Source organism: Pleurodeles waltl, chromosome 12 (assembly GCF_031143425.1).
Source record: "Pleurodeles waltl isolate 20211129_DDA chromosome 12, aPleWal1.hap1.20221129, whole genome shotgun sequence".
Classification (NCBI taxonomy): Eukaryota; Metazoa; Chordata; class Amphibia; order Caudata; family Salamandridae; genus Pleurodeles; species Pleurodeles waltl.
Window position 1 is genome coordinate 625,597,459 of NC_090451.1, and position 25,409 is coordinate 625,622,867.

General features: G+C 44.9%; 1 protein-coding gene across 4 annotated transcripts in view; it reads left to right on the forward strand.

Moving 5' to 3' along the window:
* The window catches only part of PAQR6 (progestin and adipoQ receptor family member 6), a 233,022-nt gene that overhangs the window by 170,792 nt on the left and 36,821 nt on the right, over nucleotides 1-25,409 (forward strand). For all 4 annotated transcript variants that reach the window (XM_069218005.1, XM_069218002.1, XM_069218003.1 and 1 more), the window contains 2 exons: nucleotides 3,521-3,647; nucleotides 5,703-5,799. In XM_069218005.1, the coding sequence (XP_069074106.1) occupies nucleotides 3,521-3,647; nucleotides 5,703-5,799 (224 nt within the window). The remainder of the gene's footprint in view (nucleotides 1-3,520; nucleotides 3,648-5,702; nucleotides 5,800-25,409) is intronic.

The window sequence follows — 25,409 nt, forward strand, 5'->3', positions numbered from 1 at the left end:
GAATAGATACCTAAGCAATACCTCATCGGAGGTCGATCTGCAAACCATTTCACACTGAGATGTCCTGCAGGACCGAACGGGTAAGTGCCTATCCCTACAGACCTGACTGTACAGGCATAAGTACTTGGTAACCATGTGCAGAGATGCCCACGTTGCTGCCTGGCAGATGTCCAGGACCAGAACTCAGTGTGCTAATGTAATGGTTGCAGCCTTGGCTCTGACGGAATGAACACCCAAACCCTCAGGGCGGGTTGCATTTTGGCCAGTGTGTACCAGATACATATGCAGAACACATTACACCCGGATATGGTTAGTTTCTGAATGGCCTTACCTTTCAGGGCTCCAACATACCCCACGAAGCGTTGTTCATCCACTCAGAACTCATTTATGCGGTCAAGGTAGAACAAGACAGCTCTTTTTGGGTCCGGCCGTGGAGTTGTTCCTCCTTTTTAGAGGGATGAGGCGGAGCATAAAAGGTAGGCAGCGTGATTGACTGGCCTATATGAAAGGGAGAGACCACCTTCAGTAAGAAGGAAGCTGTAATACAAAGGACCAGCTTTTCTGGGAAGATGTTGAGGTACGGAGGCTTAGATCACAAAGCCTGGTGCTCACTGACCGTCTGGGCAGGTGTTATTGCCTCTAGAAAGGCTGTCTTGATAGTTAGAAGCCTGAGAGGGCAATTGTGGAATGACTCAAAAAGAGCTCACATTAGGAAAGTTACAATTAAATATAGGTCTCTCTGAGGCATGATGAAAGGTGAAGGGGGGAGCAAATATTGGAGATCTTTCATGAACCTATGTACAATGGGGGGGGTTAAAAAAGATGGCTGATCAGGCAACTGAAGAAATTCGGAGATGGCAGAAAGATAGCTTTTTAAGGTGCCCAGAGCAGTGCCATCGTGGGCAAAAGAGAAAATAACCATAAGAATCTGAGAAAGGGGGTCAGTCTGTTATTCTGCACACCATGCTACAAATGTGCTGCAGCAGCAGGCACATACAGTCCTGGTGGCGGGACGCCTGGCTGCCAAGATGACATTAATGACTTGGGGTGGAAGGTCAAAGCAATCTCCTTGCGTGAAGGCGGAGCGTTGATAGGTTCAGGTAGAGAATCCTCCCCTGCTGCTGCAACAGAAGATCCTTTCGAAGTGGCAGCCTGATCAGAGGGCAGATGGCCATGCTCAACTGATACATATACTAAACTCTATGGGCCCAGCCGTTCCTGATCTTCCTGAGAACTTTGGGCAGGAGTGGTATTGGCTGAAGGGCATACAGGAGGCCAGAGCTCCTCTTAAGACAAAAATCGTCTCCAAACGAGAGCAGCCTTGGAAACTCCAGCGTCAGCAGTGCTGACATTGTGCTTTCTCGGGGATGGCGAACAGATCTAACCAAGTCTCTCCCCACTGCTCAAAGAGACCTTGCATCACCTCCAGATGGAGGCGCCATTTGTGATCCACTAGGCAACTTTGGCTTATTTTGTCCGCCCTGGCTTTCAGAGAGCCCGTCAGCTGCTGAACCACCAGATACATTTCCTGCTGTTTCAGCCATGTCCAGAGATGCAAGGCCTCTTGACAAATGGTCCACGATCCCACCTCGCCCTGTTTGTTGCAGTACCAGATTGTGGTGGTGGTGTCCGTGAACACATATACCAGTCTGACCTTGATGAAGGGTAGAAAGGCTTTCAGTGCTAGTTAGAGCTCCTGGACTGCCGACAGATTGATGTGGAGCCCAGATTCCGCCAGAGACCAGAGGCCTCTGATCTTCACCTCCCCCAGATGACTGCCCCATCCCAGGAGTGATGCATCTTTCACTACTTTCGGATATGGTTGGGAAAGGATGGAAGGGTCTGCTGCTGACCCAATTGAGGTTTGTTAGCCACCACTGCAGATCTTTTGCAGTGCCCTCTAGATCTGAACCATGTTGGAGGGATTCCCCAATGCCTCGCCCACTGGAACTTCAGGACCCACTGCACTGCCCGCATATGCCAGCAATCATGAGACACAGATAGGATGCATTAGGACCAGCAGACTTAGAGTCGGTCTCACTAAAACCCAGGATAGAGGCTGAAACGGCGGTATCAAAGCCTGAATATTCTGGATGCACCGTTTAGGAGAATAAACTCAAAACTGCATTATGTCCAGAACAGCTCTGATGAAAGGGAACATTTGAGAAGGGGTCAAGTATGACTTCAGAACGTTGATAGTGAACCCCAGCGAGCACAGGAGGTCCGCCGTAGTCTGGAGGTGGGAGACGACTGCCTGGGACAAGCCTGCCTTCAACAGCCTGTCGCTGAGATAAGGGAAGACTGGCACACCTTATCTCATTGAACTGAAAGTGTGCACGACCTAGACAGAGTCTCTACCAAATAATGGCTTATCGACGGTAAGTAACTTGTTCTTCAACGACATTCACTCACAAACATTCATGCCCTCAGGCACCCCTTTTCCCACAAATAACCTTTGTGAGCTGAGATACTTTGTTCTTGCCCTTTATGGGGGCATAAGCTGGCATCACTGCATTAGACCCGTTCTTGGATTGCATCCTTTGCTACCCGTAAGTGTGCTTAATAGAGCCAGAGTAATCAAACATTTTCCCAGTCTTCACTTTTCTTCTTCTGTCAAGAGGTAAGTACTTACAGGAAGTGATCATTGTTAATGGTCAGAGGAATGAAGGTGTTGGAAGTAAGAGACATTTCAGTCTCCAATGAGCTTCAGTCTCCAATTCAGCACTTCGTAATTTCTGAACTTTCTATATACATAGCACATTCCAGTAGGACAAATATGTCTCTAAGCATGTAGGTACTTCATGTCACTTAAGGGGAAAAACAGGCTTTTTCGACTCTTCGGTAATATTTTTCCATTAGCACCATGTGGATGGCTTATGTGGTGCTTGAGTTAATACATCTACCGGAGAGGTGGTGATAGAAAGTGTGGGATAACTCAGTTGGAGACAGTGAGACAATGTAGCTCAGTTGAAGTTGGTCTGATCAGTTGCAGACTGGGATGATGTAGTGTGGTGCTCCAGTATAGAGGAATGCTCAATGTCTATTTGACGTTTGTTTCGTAGGCATGCCGAAAATGGGAGAAAACAAGGGTTATGGGGTAGACAGAGGATCCTTCCTTTCTTATGTATGTTATCTACTTGGTGACTGCTATGTAAACCTTTGTTCATTAATGCCTAGGTATATTTGCAAAGAGAATATCTGCAGAGAAACCACCCATTGATTAATTCCTAAAGCTTAAATAGTGTTCAGGAGGATGGGGTGGAATCCTTGATGGAACACTTGACACATTGCTATAGTGCTTAGATCAACCAGCCTTCACATTGCCTCCCTCTCCTGTGGTGCCTCGGGTGCGCTTCCAAAGATACGCCGCAGCGAGCAGCTGCTACTCACAGGAGGAAACTTGCTTGTTTTAGAGGCTCAAAGGAAGAGATAAGTTAGCCTAAGGTTAAATAAGAAAGAAATTGATCTGCTTGGCCTCGAGTTCATGACAACTCCTAATGTGGTGTGTTTGTGTTTGTAGGCTGTGCTTTCACATATGGAGCCTATACGATGCCAGACCGTTGGGTTAACAGCACTTTACACCGATACTTTGTGCCAGTGGCTGCTTTTAACTCATTTATCTGCACCGGCCTGTCATGTTACTCCCGGTACGTAGGACAACCCAATTGCGACTTCTTTGTAAAGGTTATGTGTTTCTAAATCCTGTTAATGACACTATTAAACGCATGAGGGGTGTATCGGAATAGGTAGACTGCCTAATACACTAACACTAATCACCCTAGTCACGCTAACGCATCCTGCTATGGGAAAAATTTGCAATGAAACTGTATGATGTTGGAATAGTTTATTTGAGCAGTAAAAGTAGCTAATGTCACAACAGTTCAAGCCCATCAGAAAAGTAAGTAGTAATCATCGACTGTTGGTTTGCGACCAGATAATCAGTCCCATCACTGTAGGGACCAGGCACACGACACAAAACAATACCAAACCAATGAGAAGTGGTTCAGGAGATCTTATACCCGGCAAAATGAAGGTAAAAATCATCAAGAGATAAAATAAAAAAATCGAGAGACATAATGTTTATCCAATTTTTAGGTCACCATCTTAGACTGTTTGGGAGTGGGCGAGTCCCACCAACCTGTTCAAGCGCCACATTTAGCAAGGACTTGCTAGTTCTGTAATTTGCAGTGTAGAGCTCCTGCTGCCATTTGCTGGGGGTAGCCTGGTTGCCAGTTTGTAGTGTTTGTGAAAAAAAGCTTTGTAGCCTCATCAGAAATCCCGTATTACCTATGATTCTAGAGTGTTGTTTTTTTAAATTTACTTATTGAATAGCCCAAATAGCTTTGATAGCATGTAGACTAAATACATGACTGGTTGGAGTTGCATTGTGGAAATACAAAACTCGTCTTTCCCTCGACTGGTACTAAAGAAACAAGTATTTAGTTCGCAGCCAAAGAAGTGATGCTTATGGCATGTAAATCATGCGGTAATTAGTATGTGTGACAGAGCAATCATGACAGCAGAGTAAATGGGATTTAGTTGGGTGAGCAGCATTTACTTCAGGATTTCCTGTTATCAGTCCCCATCTAAGCATCGAATATCTTTGCTTCCAAATAAAAAGCACAGACTACTCATCTACTAGCTGCCATTTTGTCTTAAGCCATTTTCTTATCGACAGGACCAGCAGAGAGGAAGGGAGTAGGTTTCTTCTCCACATGGACCAGGAGAGACCGAGGGAGTGATGGGTTGCTTGATAGGGAAATTTAAACAAGGTGGAGCTGCTCAAAATAGAGTCAGCAAAAAAGATGCATTTAATTTGTGGGCACAATGTCATAATAGATACATGAAACACACAAAAGGACGTGGGTCCATGCTTACTGTGTCACTAGAACCAAGTTGTACCCGGCTGATGAGCCCATAAATAGGGCGAAACCCGTCCTGGATTGCTTGTGTTCCGGTTCAGGAAGGACCTGGCATGGCAGTTCGGGCTGGACTGTTCCCATGAGGAACAGGGTCAAAACTGATTTAAAGATGACTAGGTCCAAACTGCATTGGCAAGGTGAGCAAAAGAACGATGGGTTGGGTACTACCCGGAGCAGTGATATGACAAATTGCAAGAATTCCTTCTATCACCTTTTGTGTGCATAGTTATATATACATGCCTCTTGTTTCTCATCATTGTCTACTTAAAGTTAACAAAAACAAATGAGGGTTCTTTCAACATGACAGGGGACCCCAAAATACTGTCAAATTGTCTCCTGGTGGTCTAGAAGTACACTCCTGATTCTGTGTTTTTGTCTCTCTCTCTACCTCCAAGCATTGGATCTGAAAGTGAGTTATTCCTTACACTTAGGGAGAGAAAATTTGAAAGACAAAATCAGTTCATCCCGAGAATGAAATAGTTGGTTGTGCTGTAAAAGTAATACGTGGTATGTCTTATCCTGCACACAAGCAACCCCGCTGCCAGCTGGGCTTTGTGTGAGGAAGGGAACAGAACAGTACGGCTTTTACTTTTTTTAAAGGAGAATGTGCCCCAGCTGGCAAATAAGTATTCCCTCTGTGTGAGCTGTGTAGCAAACCCCTTTGATTGCCCAGTTCCTTTGTACCAAAGCATGGTTCCCCCAGCAACGAGACGGAGGCAGCACATATCACCCACAACAAACTTTTCAGGAGTTCTCTCTTTTTCTCCTTTCCTGTGACAGATTTTTGGAACTGGAATGCCCGCAGATGAGTAAAAACCTCCGCATGGCAGCCTTTGTCTACCCCTTCATCTTTGACAATATCCCCCTCTTCTACCGGGTAAGTGTGCAAAATCACAAAGTTAAGAACTCTTTGTCACTTGTACTATCGCTTGGTTTAGAGCAAGAACGCTTCAGTATAATGGTAGGGAGTTGGAGAAGCCAAGAAATGGAAAAAAGGACAGGGGGCTCACTCTTCTGAGGTTAACATTTTGCTTGCCATGCTTCTGCTGCTGAAAGTACTGTAACTACAGACAGGAGCATAGATACTGTGGTCTATATAGATTGCAGTAACATGGTACAGTAGTATAAAGACTTGACTTGCTACTGATATTTGGAGAACCTATATTTTGTACCGCACTTTTTCATCCGGCCTACCAAAAAAATCAGCTTTTTTCACTGTGGTCAATTTTTCTTTTTGTTCTTTTTGCATCCTATTTACGTTTTTGTTCCATCCTATCCTGCTGCTAGCCCCTATTCAGGGACCATGAATGAAACAATGCACATTTTTATGCCCCCGTTAGGTCCTTTCCTCTCCTAGGCAAGTCATTGATTTGGTCTGCATAGCAATGTGCATAACATTTGGACAAAATAACGAGAATCAGATAAAGGTTGAGATCTTACATTTGTGAACGATGCCTAAGTTACCTTCATTTTACACCAGAACCAACCCCTAAATTGGAAAAATGCTTGAGTATAGAGGTCAGCACCATTCTCCTAACTCTGACTTAAGTCTGGTTACTACTCTTGTCCAGTCAGGTTTATTAGTTTTTCATTATTTTTACCAAACAACATAGTACACCAAATTTGCTCCGAAAATGGTTTTACAGTAGTACTAATACAGTAACTAAAATCATTTATATTGCAATCATAATACAAACAACTCAACTGTCTTAAATACCACTCGTATATACAAACATTGAACACAGCATATTAAAATGCATATTAGCCTTATTCCAGCTTAAATCCTTTCTGTATTAAAAGATCTTCTTAAGTTCAAAATGAAAAATTCAAGAAAGTGCAATTTAACATGATATATTTTGTAGTCATCGCCTCTCATAAAAATACTAGTTCATCCTACCGAATAGTTGGTTGGAAGTTCAAGCAATTTCTCATAAACTAAATGCCTATATAAAACAGTGACATAAAAAAAAGTATGGTCCACTGATTCAAGAGTGGTTGTGCAAAATCTGCTGTTTTCTGCAAGTCAACAGTATGGCTAACTGGTATTAACAAAATATTTTAAAATGTCTTCACCCTGTCATTTATGCATTTTATCAGTTATTGCTGTGTCTTTCAATTTTCTAAATTATTAAAAAACATTATGACAATATTTTTCTCTGTTTTCGAACAGGTCAAACTTATTTCTGTCCTCTACACATCTGCCCCAATATTTTCTTCTTTGTTGCTAATAGGGTGCATCTGCAACTGAAAGCTGTTGTGAAGACTGTTTCCAAACATAAATCACTTTAGAACTTCTTGGTACAGGGAAGCTGAATGGGAGACATTTCTTTATGTGGTTGTTTATTCAACCAATGCAGTCTGGTCGGCACCACTGATGCCTATCTTCAGACCTGCAGCCAGCTCCTCCCCTAGCGCTCTACCTGGTCAACACCAGAGACAGCTTTCAAGGAGTGACTTCTGATCTCACCCTGATGTGCCAGAGAGCCACCATGGACAAGACATAAGAGGCAGAACATGGATTGCAAGGGATGCACAATCCTCACTTATGTCTATTTGATGGCTAACATGTGATCTTCTAGCCCCAGACTCTGTGCTGATGTCTCCAAAATGGAGGAGTTAATAATGCTAAACAAAAATCAGTCTTGACCTTTCTGGCTTACAGCATGTTGAGCAGGCACTGATGAAGTTCCTTCTGGTGTCTTCCAGGACCTGTGCCTTTGCACCACGGATGCCATCCACAAAATACCTGTATCACTGGTGCAATAATAGGTACGATGTGGCTGCAGTACCCGGTACAAGATCATGCATGCACCAGCACTCCGTGTTTTGTATCTGGTCAAGTTTTAAAGAGTAGAAGGGAGACAGACATATGAGTAAGGAATTAAGTTACTCACATTCTGTAACAGCTGCTGAACTCTTAGTCAATTGGCTCCTCCATATTTCCAATACTCGCCCACCATCTCTTTTCCTCCGTCGGCTGGTGTGCTTCCAGCCAGCTTTCAGTGTCTGGCACTGAGGTTTGAGATGTGGAGTGAATACAAGGGCACCCTGCCAGGGACATGTGGGTGGGATGTGCCGGGTGTTTACTTTCATTGCAAGTTTCTAAATTAGCAATGCAGAATTTATAGTCTTGCCAAACAAAGCTCATGATTTACACTCCTTGCTAATAGAATATTCTTTGCACTGAAAGGAAAAGGGTGACCACCGAAGAGCATTTTTTCCTTACTCAGGAAATGGCGACAGGAACTGAGGAAACAAGTTAAACTAAATAGTAACATATTTTGGGGGACTAAAGAGCAAATTTGAAAGGTAGCATGTCACACCGGCTGAACTGCTGTAAGGCCATTTTATTGGTTAGATGGCCATGATATGGAGGCAGCATTATTTTCTATGTACACCATTTAGGGCAGTGGTTCCCAACCTTTTGACTTCTGTGGACCCCCATTTTATCAATACTGGAGCCCGGGGACCCCCACTGAATCATTATTGGAACACGTGGACCCCCGTGGAGTCATTACTGATAGCTGGGACCTAATATTATTAAATATTTTAAGCAGCCGCGGACCCCCTGAGGAGGCTCTGCGGACCCCCAGGGGTCGCCAGCCCACAGGTTGGGAACCACTGATTTAGGGTCATTCCAGAGCCTTACTCGGGTATAGCTGGCTCTGCATAAATCTCCGCAGTATGTCACCTGTTAATAAAAGAAGAGCATAATTCTGCTCTGTAGCAGTTTGCAAGCAGAGCACCATCTTAGGGCAGAGTTGGCTTGTTGTCTGTCACTCTGTGCGGCAGGCCACTCCCTCCTTTAAAAGTGTCAAGGATTCCGAACCCCCCACGATTGTTGGAGCAGTCCCTGACTCCTCCTACTCTTGTTATGGGCTTTTACTCTTATTGTATGGGTACGCTTGTGCTAACCTTTTTCTACGAGCCTCGTACATACGCATCTCTTCAACAAGAGTCCTGGGGAGGTCTGGGAAATAGTACCGAGTATCACCTCTCACAAAACCCGCAGTCTGGGATCGGTAGGTTAGGGTTATTCATCCAAAGGGTGGTGGACACTGACCGCCTTTATCATGACAGTTTGCCCCCTGCATGTTTCTGTAATGGTAACAAGCACAGTGGCAAAAACAGTTCTTTAATGTCCATGATTGGCACCCCCACATAAATGAAGGAATACTGTCTTTACAATGCACCGACACTGGTACAATAACTATTACTCTGGCATTACAAATGTGGCATTCTGTTCTCTTCAGTATTTCCACTGAAAGCCCCCTCTTGCTCACTTGTTCTTCATGCAGTGTGAGCCCTTAATGTATATTATGCATATGTACGTTGCATTGTTGTAATTTCATGACGATTCGCATACTGATCACACTTTGTGAAGTTATGCACAGATAGAAAAATGGGGCAAAATATTTGCTTTGTGCATTAAATTGAATTGAGCAAACAGAATGAGTTCCAATCTATAGTTTTACAGCACGCCATCCAATGGGATGGGCTAATTTCACACTTTTTGTTGGACACCTAAAAAAGTGATGGCACACGTGACTGTTTTCCACTTTTCAAATTTCAAAGCTGTACCTTGCACAAATAGTGAAACCCTGTATGTTTAACTTCATGATTCAGTAATTCGATCATGTCTGATTGAAGAGTTTTGATATGTAAAAGTTGTTAACGTGTATTCATCTGCTTTGCTTCAAAGACGAATGTGTTATGTGCACAAGTGCATTATTTTCTTTTCAGTACTGACCTCATAAAGACTGAGAAACATCTGGGGTTGAAGTATGGTTGAATATGCATGTTGCTACATGTAATGAGTGATGTGTCTTTCATTTTTCTGTTGGCACTGAATTCTTTTACTGATTGAAGATGTCAGGTGTAGAATTATGCAGGTGCACTATTATGTTGTCAGTGCATGCTGTTCGAAATTGCCCGTGACATGGGCATTATACTGTTTTCAGTGCAACCCATTTCAAACTCTGTGTGCTGATTATGTATCAGTGCATGCTTTTGATGAATCTCAAATGTGTAAAAAGTTTACCTGTGCGGTGTTCTTTTTTCACTGTATGCTGTTTTGGATTGCAGTGAACTTTGTTTTGTGAGAAGGTATGCTATTACAGGCTGATGAAAATATTATCTGTCGTCTGTGTGTGGGGTTTCTTAAGTTTTGGACGTTGGAGATTGTTAAACATAGGTTGTGCACATTTTCACATATCTCTAGACCTTTTATCAGTGCATCTCTTTAGTGATAGGGGAATATTTGCTGTGGAGAATGTGTGAAGGGTTTTGGTATTACTGCGTAATTGAACACATGTTTGAAAAATATACAATTCGAGGCATGTGTGGCAGTAGATACAAATGCTGTGCGTACTCCTGCCATCTGGCGTGGGGCCCAGATGTGTGCAAGTTGTTTTTCTTTGAAGAATTCTTCTGAAGTCACGAGGTGCAGTGACTTCACTCTTTGCTGGTAATGCCATGGGCATTGGCTCCCTTGTTAGATTGTTTTCTTTCTGCCGTCGGGTTCGGCGTGTTTTACCGAGCTCCGGATCAATGCTGTTGTGGTGATCTCTTTGAGCTTTCTCGGTTCCTCTTCTTTCTGTCTGTATTATTGTGTGTCGCATCACCCTTTCTCACATCAACAAAACACGTCTTCTTGCCCGGGTCAAGTACTGGCATGACTCTGATACCCCGGTAGGGGCCTTGCACTGCGGGGCCTTCCCCATTGTTTCTCCCTGTCAAGCATGTCTCGACTGTGATGGAACGGCGCAGTTCTGCTACTGTTCTTGGTGCCATGCCAGATACCCCTGGGCAAATCACCACCACGCCTTTAGTTCTTTCCGGTCATGGAAAACTCTTTGATACCGCTGGGCTTGATGTCCTGAAAAAATGTCAAGGATAAGTGGTGGCGACACCCTGGATATTCTTTGCCGAACAGGACCTCGCACACGAGCCTCAGCTGGATTAATCAGAAGCAGAGGAAGAGGCACACTTCCAAGAACCCAGATCAGGTTTTGACTTGAAAATCAAGGACTTGCCTCCTTCCAAGCAGGCCGCAAGAACAAACCCCCCTCCCTGGCACCACTCACACTCTGAGCATTCCCCCTCCATGGGGCCTGTTCAAAGCTCTCCAACTGGCTTCTGGTCCGCCCCTTCCTCCCAGACATGGTGGTCAGTCCTGAGGCACACTTCAAACACAAAGTCCAGGCTTGGCTCGATGCCGAAGAATAGCCTGAAGGCAATGCCCTCTGTGCAGCTATTTTCTTAGCACCACCAACTCAGCAGCACTTTTCAGGGCCGAAACTTTCTTGTTGGAAAACCTTACTTGCTACCAGCATTCCAGGTAATATCTGTCCGTGTTGAAGGGGCTACTCAAACCGGCTTCTGATATTTTTAAGGAGCCAGTTAAAGCCCAGGTGGTCACTCATAGGGTGGGCAAGAAATAGAAACCCCACCCTCTCCCCCCCATTAGACTTAGCCTAAATTAAAGGCCAACTCCTCTCCGATTTCTTGGTTGTCTACACTGCCCGCAAATGGGCCAATGCACAGGGCACCGGCAGTGCACCCCCTCTTGATAAGGAAACTAAAAAGATTGGTGCTGCTGGCAAACACTTCGCTGGGTGATCTGCCAATCACTGGTGAGTTGCTAATTCAGTCAGATTACTTTCCAAATACGATGGAGCTTACTGGGGTGAAATGGATGAGAACAACAAGAGGGGACAAGAGTTAGTGTCCAAAGGCAAACTGATTCCAAATACCACCATGAGCTGTGCCCTAGATGTTGCAGACACTGCGTCTCGTGGCATAAATTCCAGTATCCTGAACCGTAAGCACGTCTAGCTCTGTATCTCCGGCTTCAAGCCAATTATTCAGAAACATTTTCTCAATCTGCCCTTCGGAAAGCACCTCTTTGTGCCGCAGGTTGATTAGATGCTGTAGAAGATCAAGAAAGACACGGAGACCGCCAAGGCCATGGGCGACCTCTTTCCTGTGGGTCCTTTCGCTAGCACGCCTAAAGAAGCAGCTCCCAGGACACTTCACCAAATCCTTCCAGCTCTTTCCAACGTCGGCATTCTCAACAATCCTGCACAATGGGTTATTTTTATTGCTCCTACAGAGGCAACAACTCCAAAGGTAGAAGTAAGAATGGTTCCCACAAGAGAGCTGCCCCTGTCAAGCAGTTTCTTGCCCCTCCTCCCCGCTGACCACACAACACCTGTCAGATGTGGATTATAAGGGTTCTACCCCACATGGAAGCAGATCACCACAGGCCAATGAGTGCTAGACATCATATGCCATGGTTACTGTGTGGCGCTCACTTCCACACCTCCCAACATCCCACCCGCTGACACATCCTCTCCCCCACAACACCAGTGCATGCTTCAGGAAGATATAGGTGCTCTCCTACTGAAGCACAGTTCCTCAGGCCTATCCTAGACCTCAGGCCCCTCAACAAGTACATCCTGTCAGAACATTTACTCCAGTATTGGAACTTTCATAGATTCACATGCTTCAATCCTTCCCCGTCGCTGAGATGGGAGCCCCTGGTACATCAAAACAGCTATACATACAGGCTACTGCAATGAAAAAAGGCCTAAGGCCTTCACTTTAGTAGCCCATCCTCATCATTATGAGCAAAAGGTCCAAAGTAAGGCCCAGCCAATCAGGCTTTCTCTCCCTCTAGAACCCTCCTGAGAGGAGCTCCCTTCCCTCAGATTTTCTACCACACGTCGTGCTAGGGAGTCTCCATTGAGCTCTGCTCAGTCAACACTTCAAAGAAGTTCATGTTTGCTACTTTCCTTCAGAAAAAGGATTTCCTACAGCAAGTAAGGTGTCTTCTTCTTACTTTACTTAAGGGAACTCTATTTTGGAAAGAGTTCACCATGTCAGATAAAGAGAAGAAAAGCCTTTTCAGAGCCTGTAAGACCTGTGGGACGAAGAGGTTTCACTCTGAGGACCCACACAGAGACTGTATTTACTGCCTCTACCCTGACCATGTGGCCAAAGACTGCAAGGTTTGCAGGACCTTTTCTAACAAGACAGGGAAGGTAGGCTACTAATTTGCCTCCAGAAGATGAAGTGCAGATCTAATCCAGTGTCTGGTTCTGACAGTGAGGAATCTACAACTTCCTCCAGAAAGCTGCAGAAAAGAGGCAGATCTCCCCAACCCCACTCAGAAGATCTTCCTAGAAAGGCTCACAAGAGATCCAAAAGGGTGTCCTCTAAACCTGGAAGTCCTTCCAGTTCTCCTCACAGCAGTTCTGTTTCTTCTAAAAGGCACTCAAAAGAAAGATATGTCTCCTCAGAGCGCAGCAAAAGAGCCTTTTCTGAGCCTCCAACACCGCCTCCTGTGTTGAAACATGTTTTTAAGAGGCCATCTGGAAAATCTACGACTACGACATCGTCGACGAGAGCACCGTTGACAGCGGTGTCTAAAGGTGTCTGCACAGCATAGTCATTGACTGCTACAACTTCTACAGTCTCTATGGCGTTGTCCTCTTCATCGACGATCGTGTCGACGACGTCCTCGTCGACAGCGTTCATGGTTGTCTCGCCCATCGCCTCTCCTTCATCGATGCTACCGCCTGTGAGACCGTCAACGCTGACTCTGCCGTGGTCATTTTCCTCATCGACGAGAATTTCTCCATCGATGTCTCTGTCGGCGCTCCCGTTGACGATGCCGTCAGTGATGCCGACGAGTGTACCGGCTACATCCCCGTCGACAATGTCATCCGTGTTGCCGTCGACAATGTCATCGACGAGGGTTAAAGCACACAAGAAGTCTTCTTTCCTTTCACTGTTGGTAACATCTCCAAGTAGAGTTTCAGCCTTGGTACCTACGCATCTGCTGGAACAAGAGGACTAAGACGATGAAGGACCTTTCGGGGTTGCTCATAGCCCATCAGAACTACACGTCAAGTGCCAGGATCTAGAGGAAGACACCCAGCATGATCTGCACTCTTACTACCCGCAAATGCACCACTATCCTTATCAGGAGCAGATGATTACTTGCCAGGATCACTCATAGCTGATCTACAACTTATGTTGGACGACTACAGAAGGCGTTTTCCACCAGCTGGCTTGGAAGTTCAGCAGCCTGTTGCTCCCTCTATACCTTCTACTCCGGTCCATCCAGGAATCCAACCATCCCATGCACTGCCACAAACACCGATTTCCATCCCTATGCAGGATTTGTCCTCTTCTGAGGATGATGATGACAGAGAGGAGGGAGAATTACCGGGCACAATAACAGAATGGGATGACTATCAAATTCCTACTCTGTCCACTCCCTCTCTGGTTCCTGTAGATTCCCCTCCGGGTGACATCGGCGGTTTTCACAACATGCTTGAAAGAGCTGCTAAAAAATTTGAGTTACCCATGCCCACAAACCAGATGGACTGCTTTTTGTATTATTTTAAGGAGCCTTTTCAGAAGAGTGTTAAATCTTTGCCGATTGTGGACTATATCTGGAATGAGGGCATTAAAGTTATGAAGAACCCGGCCACGGTCACCCCGGTTCTACCTCGCCTTGACAAAAAGTATAAGGCGCCTGAAGACTCTCTGGCCTGCCTCACGGGCCATCTCAGACCTGACTGTTATTGCACAGGCGGCACAACGCAGATCAAGGAACCCTTCAGCACCCATCTCTGCCCCACCTGACAAAGAGGGTAGGAGATTAGACAATACAGGAAAAGGCTTTTCATTAATGGCTTCGCTTATTATAAGAGCTTCTAACTCTCTGGCTGTCTTAGGCAGATACGATAGACAGATATGGGCTGACATTGCGCCCTATTTGGATCAACTGCCTGAAGACTCTAAATTAGAAGCCAAGAAAGTCTTGCAGGAAGGGTAGTGGTCTTCTGCAGAAATCGTAGACTGCGCTATGGACATCGCCACCACTGCTTTCCGTCAGATGGCAGGTTCTGCTGTTCTCACAAGGCAAGGTTGGCTTCGAGCGACTTCATTTAGACTCGAGGTCCAAAACAAGATCCTTGACCTCCCTTTTGATGGTGAAGTCCTTTTTGGGAAGCACATTGATGATGCGCTTCAGTCAATCAAGACTGATACGGCCAGGTCCCTGGGCACCCTGCAGTTTAAAAGGCAGCCTTTCCGAGGAGCTTGAGGCCGTGGCTACTCATCGTATAGACCAGGTTTTCAGAAGTATAGATATCCTTCTGTCTCTGCGGAATCCCATTCCTTTCGTCCTCAGTTCCAACAGAGAATGCCTCAAGAGGCGACTTATTTGAGAGCTTCCCAGAGAGGAAAGGCTGGAAGACAACCAAAAGATACAGGCCGTAGACAATGACTTGCTATCGTCTCTGGCTACGAACCTTCACTTCCGTTCAAGACTAGGGGGAAGGATTTCCCTCTACTTCCAAAATTGGCAAAAGATAACATCAGACCAATGGGTCCTAAATCTCATACAGTTTGACCATACCCTGGAGTTCTTGCACTACCCTCCTACAAAGCCTCCCCTTCCTCGAAAGGTGAAGCACTTGCATCTGCTCACGCAGTAGGTAGAGTCCATGCTTCTCAAGGGAGCTATAGAAAGGGTTCCACATTGGGAGAGAGGAAAGGGTTACTACTCCGGATTCTTCTTAGTCCAAAAGAAGCAAAAAAGTTGGCGTGCAAGGTTTACCTGCCGCTGTATGACAATAGTTAATGGCAGATGCTATCCACCTCGCAATTCTTCATTTAGATAAAGCTTGTCCCTTACGTGGAGCACTGAAAGCCACGAAAAGCTGGTTAGATTGTCTAAACTGTTTAGTTCTGTCCAGGTAAAACTTCAGGCACCTCTGAACAGCCAAAGAATGTAGAGCCTGCTCTGCTTGCGTCTATGGATTAGGAAAGTATGTTTTCAGTATCACCGGTTGATTTATATGAAAATCGGACGGGACCTTGGGTATGAATTTTGGATTTGTTCACAAAATTACTCTATCCCTTTTGAAGTGTAAGAAAGGGTCCTGGATAGTGAAAGCCTGTATTTCGATTACTCTTCTAGCTGAGTTGAGAGCGAGCAGAAGAGAGACTTTCCAGGATAGGAACTTTATATCCGCCTTGTGGATTGGCTAAAACAGTGGTTTCATTAACTGAGACAAGACCAAATTAAGGTGCCATGAAGGAGGTGGAGGCTGTACCGGCAGGAAGGACCTGAATAGACCCTTAAGAAACAGCTTTATGACTCTCGCTGACCACAGAGGAGGCACAATCTCCCTACGCCTATAATGGGAAATCGCTGCCAGGTGAACCTTATTCGAAGAAATCGTCAAACCGTTTAGTTCTGTCCAGGTAAAACTTCATGTCCTTTTTTCATCGCCAGCCCAGTTTAATTTGCGCACATTGCCTATGTTTGTTTATTCCTTTACGGCTCTCATATTCATAGTTTTGCCTGTTTAAGGTACCGTTCTATTATCTTGCTTATTGTTTACCTAATACGCTGTTCTTTCCTACGTAATCTTTTCTGTCAAGATTTTGCTGATATATGTATGTTCCAAGGGTGCATAGATATAGTTTTATTTATATATATATATATATATTTGTATATGCATGTATCAATAACTATACATATGGATTAATGTTATACAATGTGCTACATTACTGCTTGCTATTCTGATTCAAGCATGTGAATCAATGAAAGTTCCAATACTGGAGTAAGAAAATAAGGGCCATATGTACAAACACATTTTCCCATTGATACAGAATGGGAAAAACCCTTTGCTACATCTGGCCCTAAGTTACTTACCTGTATCTGTAGTTCTCCAGTATTGGAATCTTTCATAGATTCAAATGCGACCCTCCCTCCTCCCCTGGGAAGCTCACCTTCTCCTGTCTTCTTCAGATACTCTTATACTCGTGCTTGAGAAAATCTGAGGGAAGGGAGCTCCTCTCAGGAGGGTTCTAGAGAGAGAGGAAGCCTGATTGGCTGGGCCTTACTTTGGACCTTTTGCTCATAATGATGAGGATGGGCTACTAAAGTGAAGGCCTTAGGCCTTTTTTTCATTGCAGTAGCCTGTATGTATAGCTGTTTTGATGTACCGGGGGCTCCCATCTCCACGACTGGGAAGGATTCAAGCATGTGAATCTATGAAAGATTCCAATACTGGAGAACTACAGTTACAGGTAAGTAACTTATTTTCTTCCACATGGGTACTCTACAGGAAGTCATACCAATGCTACAACAAGGTGCCTTGATGACTGCCCTTGATCTAAAAAATGCCTACTTCCTCATCCCAGTTCACCCAGCTCACCCATGCTACCTCCGGTTTATGGTAAGTGACAGACCTTATGAGTTCAAAGTGTTGCCGTTTGGGGTCACCATTGCCCTCAGAGTGTTTACAAAATGTTTGCAGTGGTGGCTGCTCACCTGTGGTGCACGGGCATCCAAGTGTTCCCTTTACTGGACGATTGGCTGATCAAAAGCACAACACACCAGCAGTGGCTTGCGCACATGCAAGCTCACTAAAAATTCTTACATAACCTGCGGTTCACCATCAGTGCCTCTACATCCCACCTTCGGCCCCTCCAAATTCAGCCCTATCTAGGGGCGGATCTCAACTCTGTAGTAGGTACGGCCTATCCTCGTCCAGCGAGGATGCCGGCCTTCCAGGCGTTGCTCCATCTTTTTAAGACAGGTTACAGTCTGAACAGTCATGCATTTTCTTGGGATGATGGCCTCTTGCATTGCCTTAGTTCCCCCAAGCCAAGTTACACATGTGCCCGTTTCAAGAGTGCACATTGCAACAATAGTCTGAAGAGGAGGGTCACTGGCAAGATATTGTTTTGGTTGGGAGACGCACTTATTGCTCTCTCTAGTGGTGGAGCACCAACAATTCTGTTGCAGTGACACCCTATTCCACAGATCACCATCACCACAGATGCTTTACTCGAACTCTCTATGGTGCCACACGAGAGGCTTCCCAGCAGGCCTAACCTTCTCATGCAGAGCCATTGAGAAATCAGCTAACCTGATGCTCAACTTTGCGATTTGGCTCCTGAGATCTTAGATTTTGGTCATCTCAACCTCCCTCCAGAATGCTTGGACATTTTTAAGGATTGTCCATGCCTGTTATGCGCCTAAATGGAAATGATTTGTCCACTAGTGCCTATCGCCACATATCGACCCTTTGGCAGCAGCTGTCCAAGACGTTGCTGCCTTTTACACTTACAGACCTGTGGCCTGGCCTACACTCCCATTCAACTCCACTTAGCTGCAGTTGCTGCCTACCTTCAGAGTGGAGAATATTTCTCTTTTCAGGATCCCTATTATAAAAAGCTTTAGAAGGTCTCAAAAGTGTCATTCCTTCACCCGTCCCTCCAGCCCCTGAATGGAATTTAAGTAATGGCCCTTACTAGACTCATGGGTCCTCCTTTTAAGCCACTACATTCATGTCCCCTTCAATTCCTCACCTGGAATATGGTTTTCCTAGCAGCAGTCGCCTCTCGTAGACACCAGGCTTTAACCTTGGGAGTACCTTTCTTTCAGGTTCATAGAGATAGTAGTGTCCTCTGTACTAAACATAAGTGTCTACCTAGGGCAGTGTTTCAATTCCACCTTAACCAATTAATAGAGCTATCACTTTTCTTTCCCCAATCTGGTTCTGTTGCAGAACAGGCTCTCCTTACTGTAGATGTTAAGCGAACCCTTATGTATTGTGTGAATAGGACAAAACCCTTTTGCAAGGCTCAACAGCACTTTGTTGTCTTCTTAAAGCAGCACAAGGGACAGGCTTTTTTCAAATCAGGCATAGCCAAATGGATGTTTAAATGCGTTCAAACCTGCTACACACAGCACATTCTACCTGTAAAAAAGGGGCCTCTTTGGCCTTCCTAGGGAGCATTCCTATAGTTGATATCTGCAAAGCAGCTACCTAGTCCACCCCACACACGTTCTCTGTACATAATCGTGTGGCTGTACACGCACCTTAACTAGCTAATGTTGGCCAGGCTGTACGTGATACATTGTTCAATCTTCTTCAACATGTTCCGGCTAGCCACTGCTTAGGGGAGGACTGCTTTACAGTCTATGCACAGCATCTGTACCTACAGCCACACATGCCTTGATTGGAAAATGTTACTTAACCCTGTAAGCGTCCTCCTGGAATGTAGTGCTGTAGATGCACAAGCACTCACCCTCCCTGGAAGCCTTTTGTTGTTGCAGATATTCTTTAATCTTTACTTTTATCTGCATGGCCATCTCTCTTCTGTACTGCTATGTTCCATTTCCATACTCGCCCACCATGTGGAATCTAAACTAACAATGGAGCAGATGCCCATGTGCATTCCCAGCAATGGGTGGAGTCACTATTTTGTGACTCAAGAAGACTTCTCGAAGAAAAGCAACTTGCACACATCCGGGCCCAACAGTAGATGGCAGGAGTATGCACAGCTTGTGAACTGATAGCACAACATGCCACTAACATGCTTACAAGGTAGGTAACATTTCCCTTCCATTATTGGTGCATGCTGTTAGATATGGTGCCTGTGATGTTCAGAAATTGTGATTGTGCATTGTACTGTTTAGCCTTCAGAGACGTGTGGGTGTGTGCATATGTATATAAAGTGCTGAGCACACGTGCTTAGTCTTGTTGACAGGACATCATGTTAAAGATTCATAATACACTGAATGTGCTGATTCACCACAAACAAGTACACTGGCAGTTTCACCAGAAACAACACTTGCATCAGGACTGGCACATTGAAAGACACCCAGGTAACTCCCAAACTACCACCCGCGGCGCCACATACAAGGTATTTGCACCTACACTGAGATGTTGCTGGTTGCTTGCCTCCTGTTGCAGCCCTTTCCATTGCAAAGAACTTTACAAGGAACCAATATTAAATGCATCTGCACCTAATTTGGGTAAAGCAAGTGTATGACAATTGCTCTAACGTTTGTTTGGGCACCAGCACTGTTACCTGCAATGCCACCGGTACAAGTGCGCACACTGGCGCCCTGCAGTGCCGTTGGCTGCTGCTCCAGCACCACATTTTCATTCACTAGCATTCACATTTGGATCCTCTACTGGCATCTACACTTGAACTCCTCACACTGCCATCTACACTGGCATTCGAACCAGCACTGGCAGAAACCCACATCGTCACCATCACCAGCTCACATCTTGCTCTGAAACCTGCACTGGTACCTGGTGTAGACTAACTAATTCAAACTTCACAACAGTATTAAATGGGCATAGCCATGAAGGTACTAACATATGTGGTATCATCTTACCTGGGTGGGGCTAGGTAGTCAAATGATGAAGCATGACACTGCAATGTGTGTGAGACCACCTAGTCCACAAAGGGAACTCCCCCCACTAGTCCCTGAACACTCGAACGTCACTATAATTTTCCATGTCTATGAATTAGATTGCCTAGTCTGTGACCTACTCACCTATGGAACAAGCCAGAGGGGCCCGCTCCTAGTATTCCCCATACACGTTATGTTATAGGTACTAACATAAGTACAGGAGACAAGGACACTAGGATATGGAGAGATGGACATTGGGAAAGACATACAAACACTTAAACATGGGATCATGGATATAGGAAAACAGACGTCAGGGCGTGGTACGCAGAGGTATTTCTTGGCTCAGCAACAAACAAAATGTAACTGTTGCTGATCCATGGGTCCTAGTTTAAGAGGCTTGGAAGACAGCTTGCCTCCCAGCAACCATTTGTTGTCTCTGCCTCCTCTACCCCCAAATTGGGGAGAGTTTATGTACCTTTATTCCCTATGTATTTCTGTGATGGGGACTTACTCATACAAACATCCATCAATGTGTACAACAAGCGCAAAACATTTTTTTAATTGAAGGCATTTTGAAAGCGTGAAAGAATATTCTTTTATTACTTTTTGTATCCTAGTAATACCGAACTGTAGCCCATTACAGGGTGAGCTTGTAAAGAAGCTTTACTATGCAATTACGACTGTTAGCATTTAGCAAGGCAATGGAAAGCTTGCTTTTAGATGAAGCTACATAGACTCAAAGTCATATGCCAGTTTTGTATGCTTAACAAATTCAGCTTGCGCAAAATAAATCAAGAAGGGCTTATGTTTACTTTGAGACCTAATTTTCAACTCTTGTGAATTTATGCTGTGAGAACAGTCAAAACACCACTTGATTTACAAACGCTGCTCACTTTAACGAGCATCAGGGCTGATAAACCATATTAATACTGTCAAATATTTATAAAAAGTTGTGCCACGTATTTTAGTAGTTATGGAAGGGATGTTTATGCTGAACATGTTTTGCATTTGAGCTGTTCTGAGATAATTCTTATTTGATCGCGGTGGACTTGAAGAATGTCTTTAGTTGTTTTCAAGTTTGTTTGCAAGTATTTTGGAGAAGTTTCTAAGTGTACATTTAACAACTGTTTGTATCCGTGAGAGTCCCCAAGATTTGTATCTTTCTTCGATATTGAAGTGGCATTGGTTCATGACCAAGAATCACTAAAGTATTTATATTTTCAAATTCAGTTGAACAGGTATGATTAATGGTGGATAATACAATTTTCTGTGTTTCTGAAATATATGCAAGCTGTTTTTTTCTGCTTTAACTTATGCTGCCCCATCAATTGTCAGTTGTGCTTAAGCTAATTTGATCTTCTTTACAGTTAGTTAACATGGAAACTCATAGTAGTATCTCTGCAGCAGTTTTTGATTTTTAGTTTTCCTCCTTATTAAACTCAACTTGAATCCCCTTCACTTTTGTGATATGCTAGTTAACTCAAGAATATGTCCCTATGAAAGTTCTGAATGCATGTGCCTCTTCATATTGAGGCATAGAAATAAGAAGTCCTCTGGTTGAATGATAGGCATGTGCTCTATCTTCTTAAGAAAATAGAATCACCTACTAGTAGAAGCCGAACAGAATGGCTCCACTGTCTCCCAGGTTAGGCCACCCCTGTCCTAGGAGAACTTCTTTGACCTCAGTCGTCATATTTATCTCCAGAGATGTGGTGGTCACACCCTCTTCTCGAGGTATTTCTTCCAATGGGCAAGTTGCCTTTAGTTTTTTGGGGGGCATTAGCAGTCCACACATTGTATTTCATTGCCCAACCCTGGCTATGCATCTCTTTTACTTCCTATCGAGCTCCATAAGGGAAATCTGTTGAAATTTAACAAGGCTTCAAACTCCTGACTACATGAGAAAAACATCATTACACAGTTGTATCTCCTCTTATGCCAAGAAACTATCTAGTGTTCACCTGCAGTTGACAAAATACAACATGCATGCACGTTTTCTGATTCATGTTAAAATTGTAAACACATCTTCAACTTTTTCCCATGCAGATCCTTGTTTCCATTATTTACAATATTTGAGGCGTTCTTAAGGCAGTCTCTTGACATTCTTCTTCTTCCTTTTGAAGCTGATTCACCACTTTACCTTTTATTCACTGGCATACATTTTGAAAAGGAACATTCATATAGAATTCACAGATCTACAGTTCTCTCTCATTTTTTTCCCTTATATTTTATCAGGGGAGGGGTGCAATAAAGGGAAACGTGCACCAAGGGGCAGCTGAACACTATGTAGAAAATGACACATATCAAGTTTGTGAGGATATAGAAATGAGGTAGGTTTCCATTAAAATCTTGCTGCAGTTAATTCACAAATAATCGGAAAAAGAGCTTTGCACTAGGTTGAGGTAGAGGGTAGCATATGGGAATGTAGGAAGATACACATAGAGACATTCCAGAGTCTCCGTTCCCATACAGAGAAAGCCCAATGGCATGTGCGACGTTTGAGTCTTCTGGAGCTCTAGGATGCTCGTTGTAGTGTGTGCACCACTGGACGTGTTAAGTTTAAGGAAGGTATTCTGATGGATACATCTACCTGTGGATTCCTCACCTTTTGGATACTCCCAATGGGCCAGCATTCGACGGAAATCTTTTCTTTCTAGCTCTCCATGTCGACATCACAATGAAAAGGCTCTGCATGCGACTCCATCTCACGTCATCGGAGCCATAAGAAGACCTCTCCCGGGGTGCTGACTTCAGTTCCCTTTTTTCTGCACCGTCGACGCGAACAATTTTTCTAGCTCTCCTGTTGTTACACTGTGTCAAGGGAGCTTCTGCTTTGAAGTTTTCATTGTGTTACAATGTTTCCGCTGTGGAAGTTGGGCTTTAAGCCATGTAGGAAGTGTGGAGGTCATATGTCAGTTACTGACCTGCACAAAAATTGCCACTGGTGCCTAAGTTCCGACCATGATGTCGGGGGATGCTCTTCTTGGCAGAGTATGAACCGGAAGGGAAGGGAAGCAAAACTGTTCATGGCAAAGGCTAAAAAAGAGAAGCGTGGTCGTCAAAGATCCAGACCTCGAGAGGGGTTGTCGTCGCACCGGTCCTCGAGGTTGCATAAGCAGTGGGGTTGTCACAACTCTCGGGGTCACTCCTCCTGAAATCTAGCCCAAGGTCTTTGTCACCAGCTTTTAAGTCTCAACGCTGGTTGACCTGGGAGGGTGGGACCCACCTTATCACCTCTACAACCGAAGTTGCGTAATATATCACCGGCCCTGTCTTTGGTGGAGATCTCTGCGTCACCTACGAGCCCTGCACAATTCTCTCCTGTTACTCCAGCAGACCAGGAGATTGAAGAACAGGAATCAAGTTGGGTCCTGCCTCAACAGGACTATCTGTTTTTTCCGACTTCTGAAACGGATCCATCCGTCTTTTTTAAATGCTATGTTCAGCACTTTCAACAGGGTAATGGTCTCCGCTGGTGCGCCTGCAGGTCCCACGGGTCCTTTTGCCTTTAATCTAGGAGGCTTCCCAGCACTGATTAAACAGGCTCCTTTCTTGCCTTTTCTGCCAACCGCTCCAAAAACGTCAAAAATGATGGCGGCGCTGAGACCAATGACAGATAAATTTAATCCGGTGTCGAGTCACTCCACTCCCCTTCGGAGCGAAATCTTGGCTCTGGGTTCACCGGCGCCATGAAAGACATCTTTGACGTCAGAGCATTCGTTATCGACGCCAAGACTGGAATCTAGACTAAGGTCTAGAAGGGAAGCCTTGAGGCTTTTGGAGGTGCAACAATACTATGAGGAACAACAAGACTTAAAGGAAGGAGAAATTCCATTACCTTCTCAAGGTTTTGAAGGTAGCGAGGTGGCTAGTGGATTAGGTACTTCTCCAGAGTGGGAGTTATTGTCACCTGGGGTATTCCACCTCCAGAGGTAACTAGTTACTATGGAATAATCAGGCAGGCAGCTGAATTTTTGGATTTGCTGTTACCCACTTAGGAATTGAATTCTAACATTCTGACTGAGGTTCTTCAATCATCATCTGCTACCTCAGAGCCTTTCCTGCCATTTAATGATGCATTGACTGAGCTGGTCATGGACCAGTGGCGCAAACCTGCCACTACTCCGGCTGTTTCTAAAGTAATTGCCAGGAGATATAGGGCTGTGGCATGTGACCCATAGTTCCTTAGACGGCACCGACACCTGAAAGTCTGGTGGTCCAGGCTTCTTGTTCTTCAAAGGCTGCTCCTGGTTCCTTCCCTACGACTCTGGCGGATAGAAAATCAAAGCGTATGGAATAATCTGCTAAAAAGGTATTTTCCTCATATAGCATGGCAATAAAATCAGTTAATGCTACATGTGTGTTGGGCAGGTATATCCATGCACTAATGGACAAAGAGGTTGTTCCCAAACTACCGCAGGATGTGCAGGAACATTTTAAGTAGTTACTGCAGGATAGTCAGGCAGCGCTAAGCAGGTCAATCAATTGGGCCAAGATACAGCAGACTGTGTTGCCAGAGCCAATGGGAACACTGGTGGCTAGCAGGAGACATGCATGGCTTAGGGGATCAGGGTTCTCCCCTGATGTACAATCCCCCTTTATGGACCTCCCGTTTGATGGGTCGAGACTGTTTGGAGAGAAAGCTGACACAGCGCTCAAAAGGTTCAAGGAGAGTAAAGTCACTTCTAAGTCTTTAGGTCTTCAATGACTCTCCTCAACCTATAGCCCTTTCCGTAGGTTTAGGGGGGTTTGGCTCGCAGCTCCTCCTTTCGTGGGAGGCAGCAGTTCCAGGGTGAACAACCTGCCAACCCTTACACAGGTCCTACAGGACAATGTGGTGCCACCCAGCAGCCTTCCGCCTCCTCCACTTCATCCTCTGCTGGGAGCCTGTCAGGAAAGGAGCACTAGTTCTCTTCCCTTTCAGCATCATGTGTTGCCCGTAGGGAGGAAGGTTAATTCATTTTCTCCAGGAGCGGGAGTCAATAACATCGGACTCATGGGTGTTGAGCATTGTAGGAAATGGGTATGCCCTTCCCTTTTGGGAGTTTCCACCTCCCCTCTCTCCCCAACATACTTTTTGTTCAGAGGATCACCTGCTGTTGCTTCAGCAGAAGGTACAAAATCTGCAGTTAAAGGGTGCATTGGAGTTGGTTCAGGAGCAGGAAAGGGGTCAGGGATGTTATTCAAGGTATTTCCTGATCCCCATGAAAGATGGTCTTTAGAGGCCCATTCTAGACCTGAGG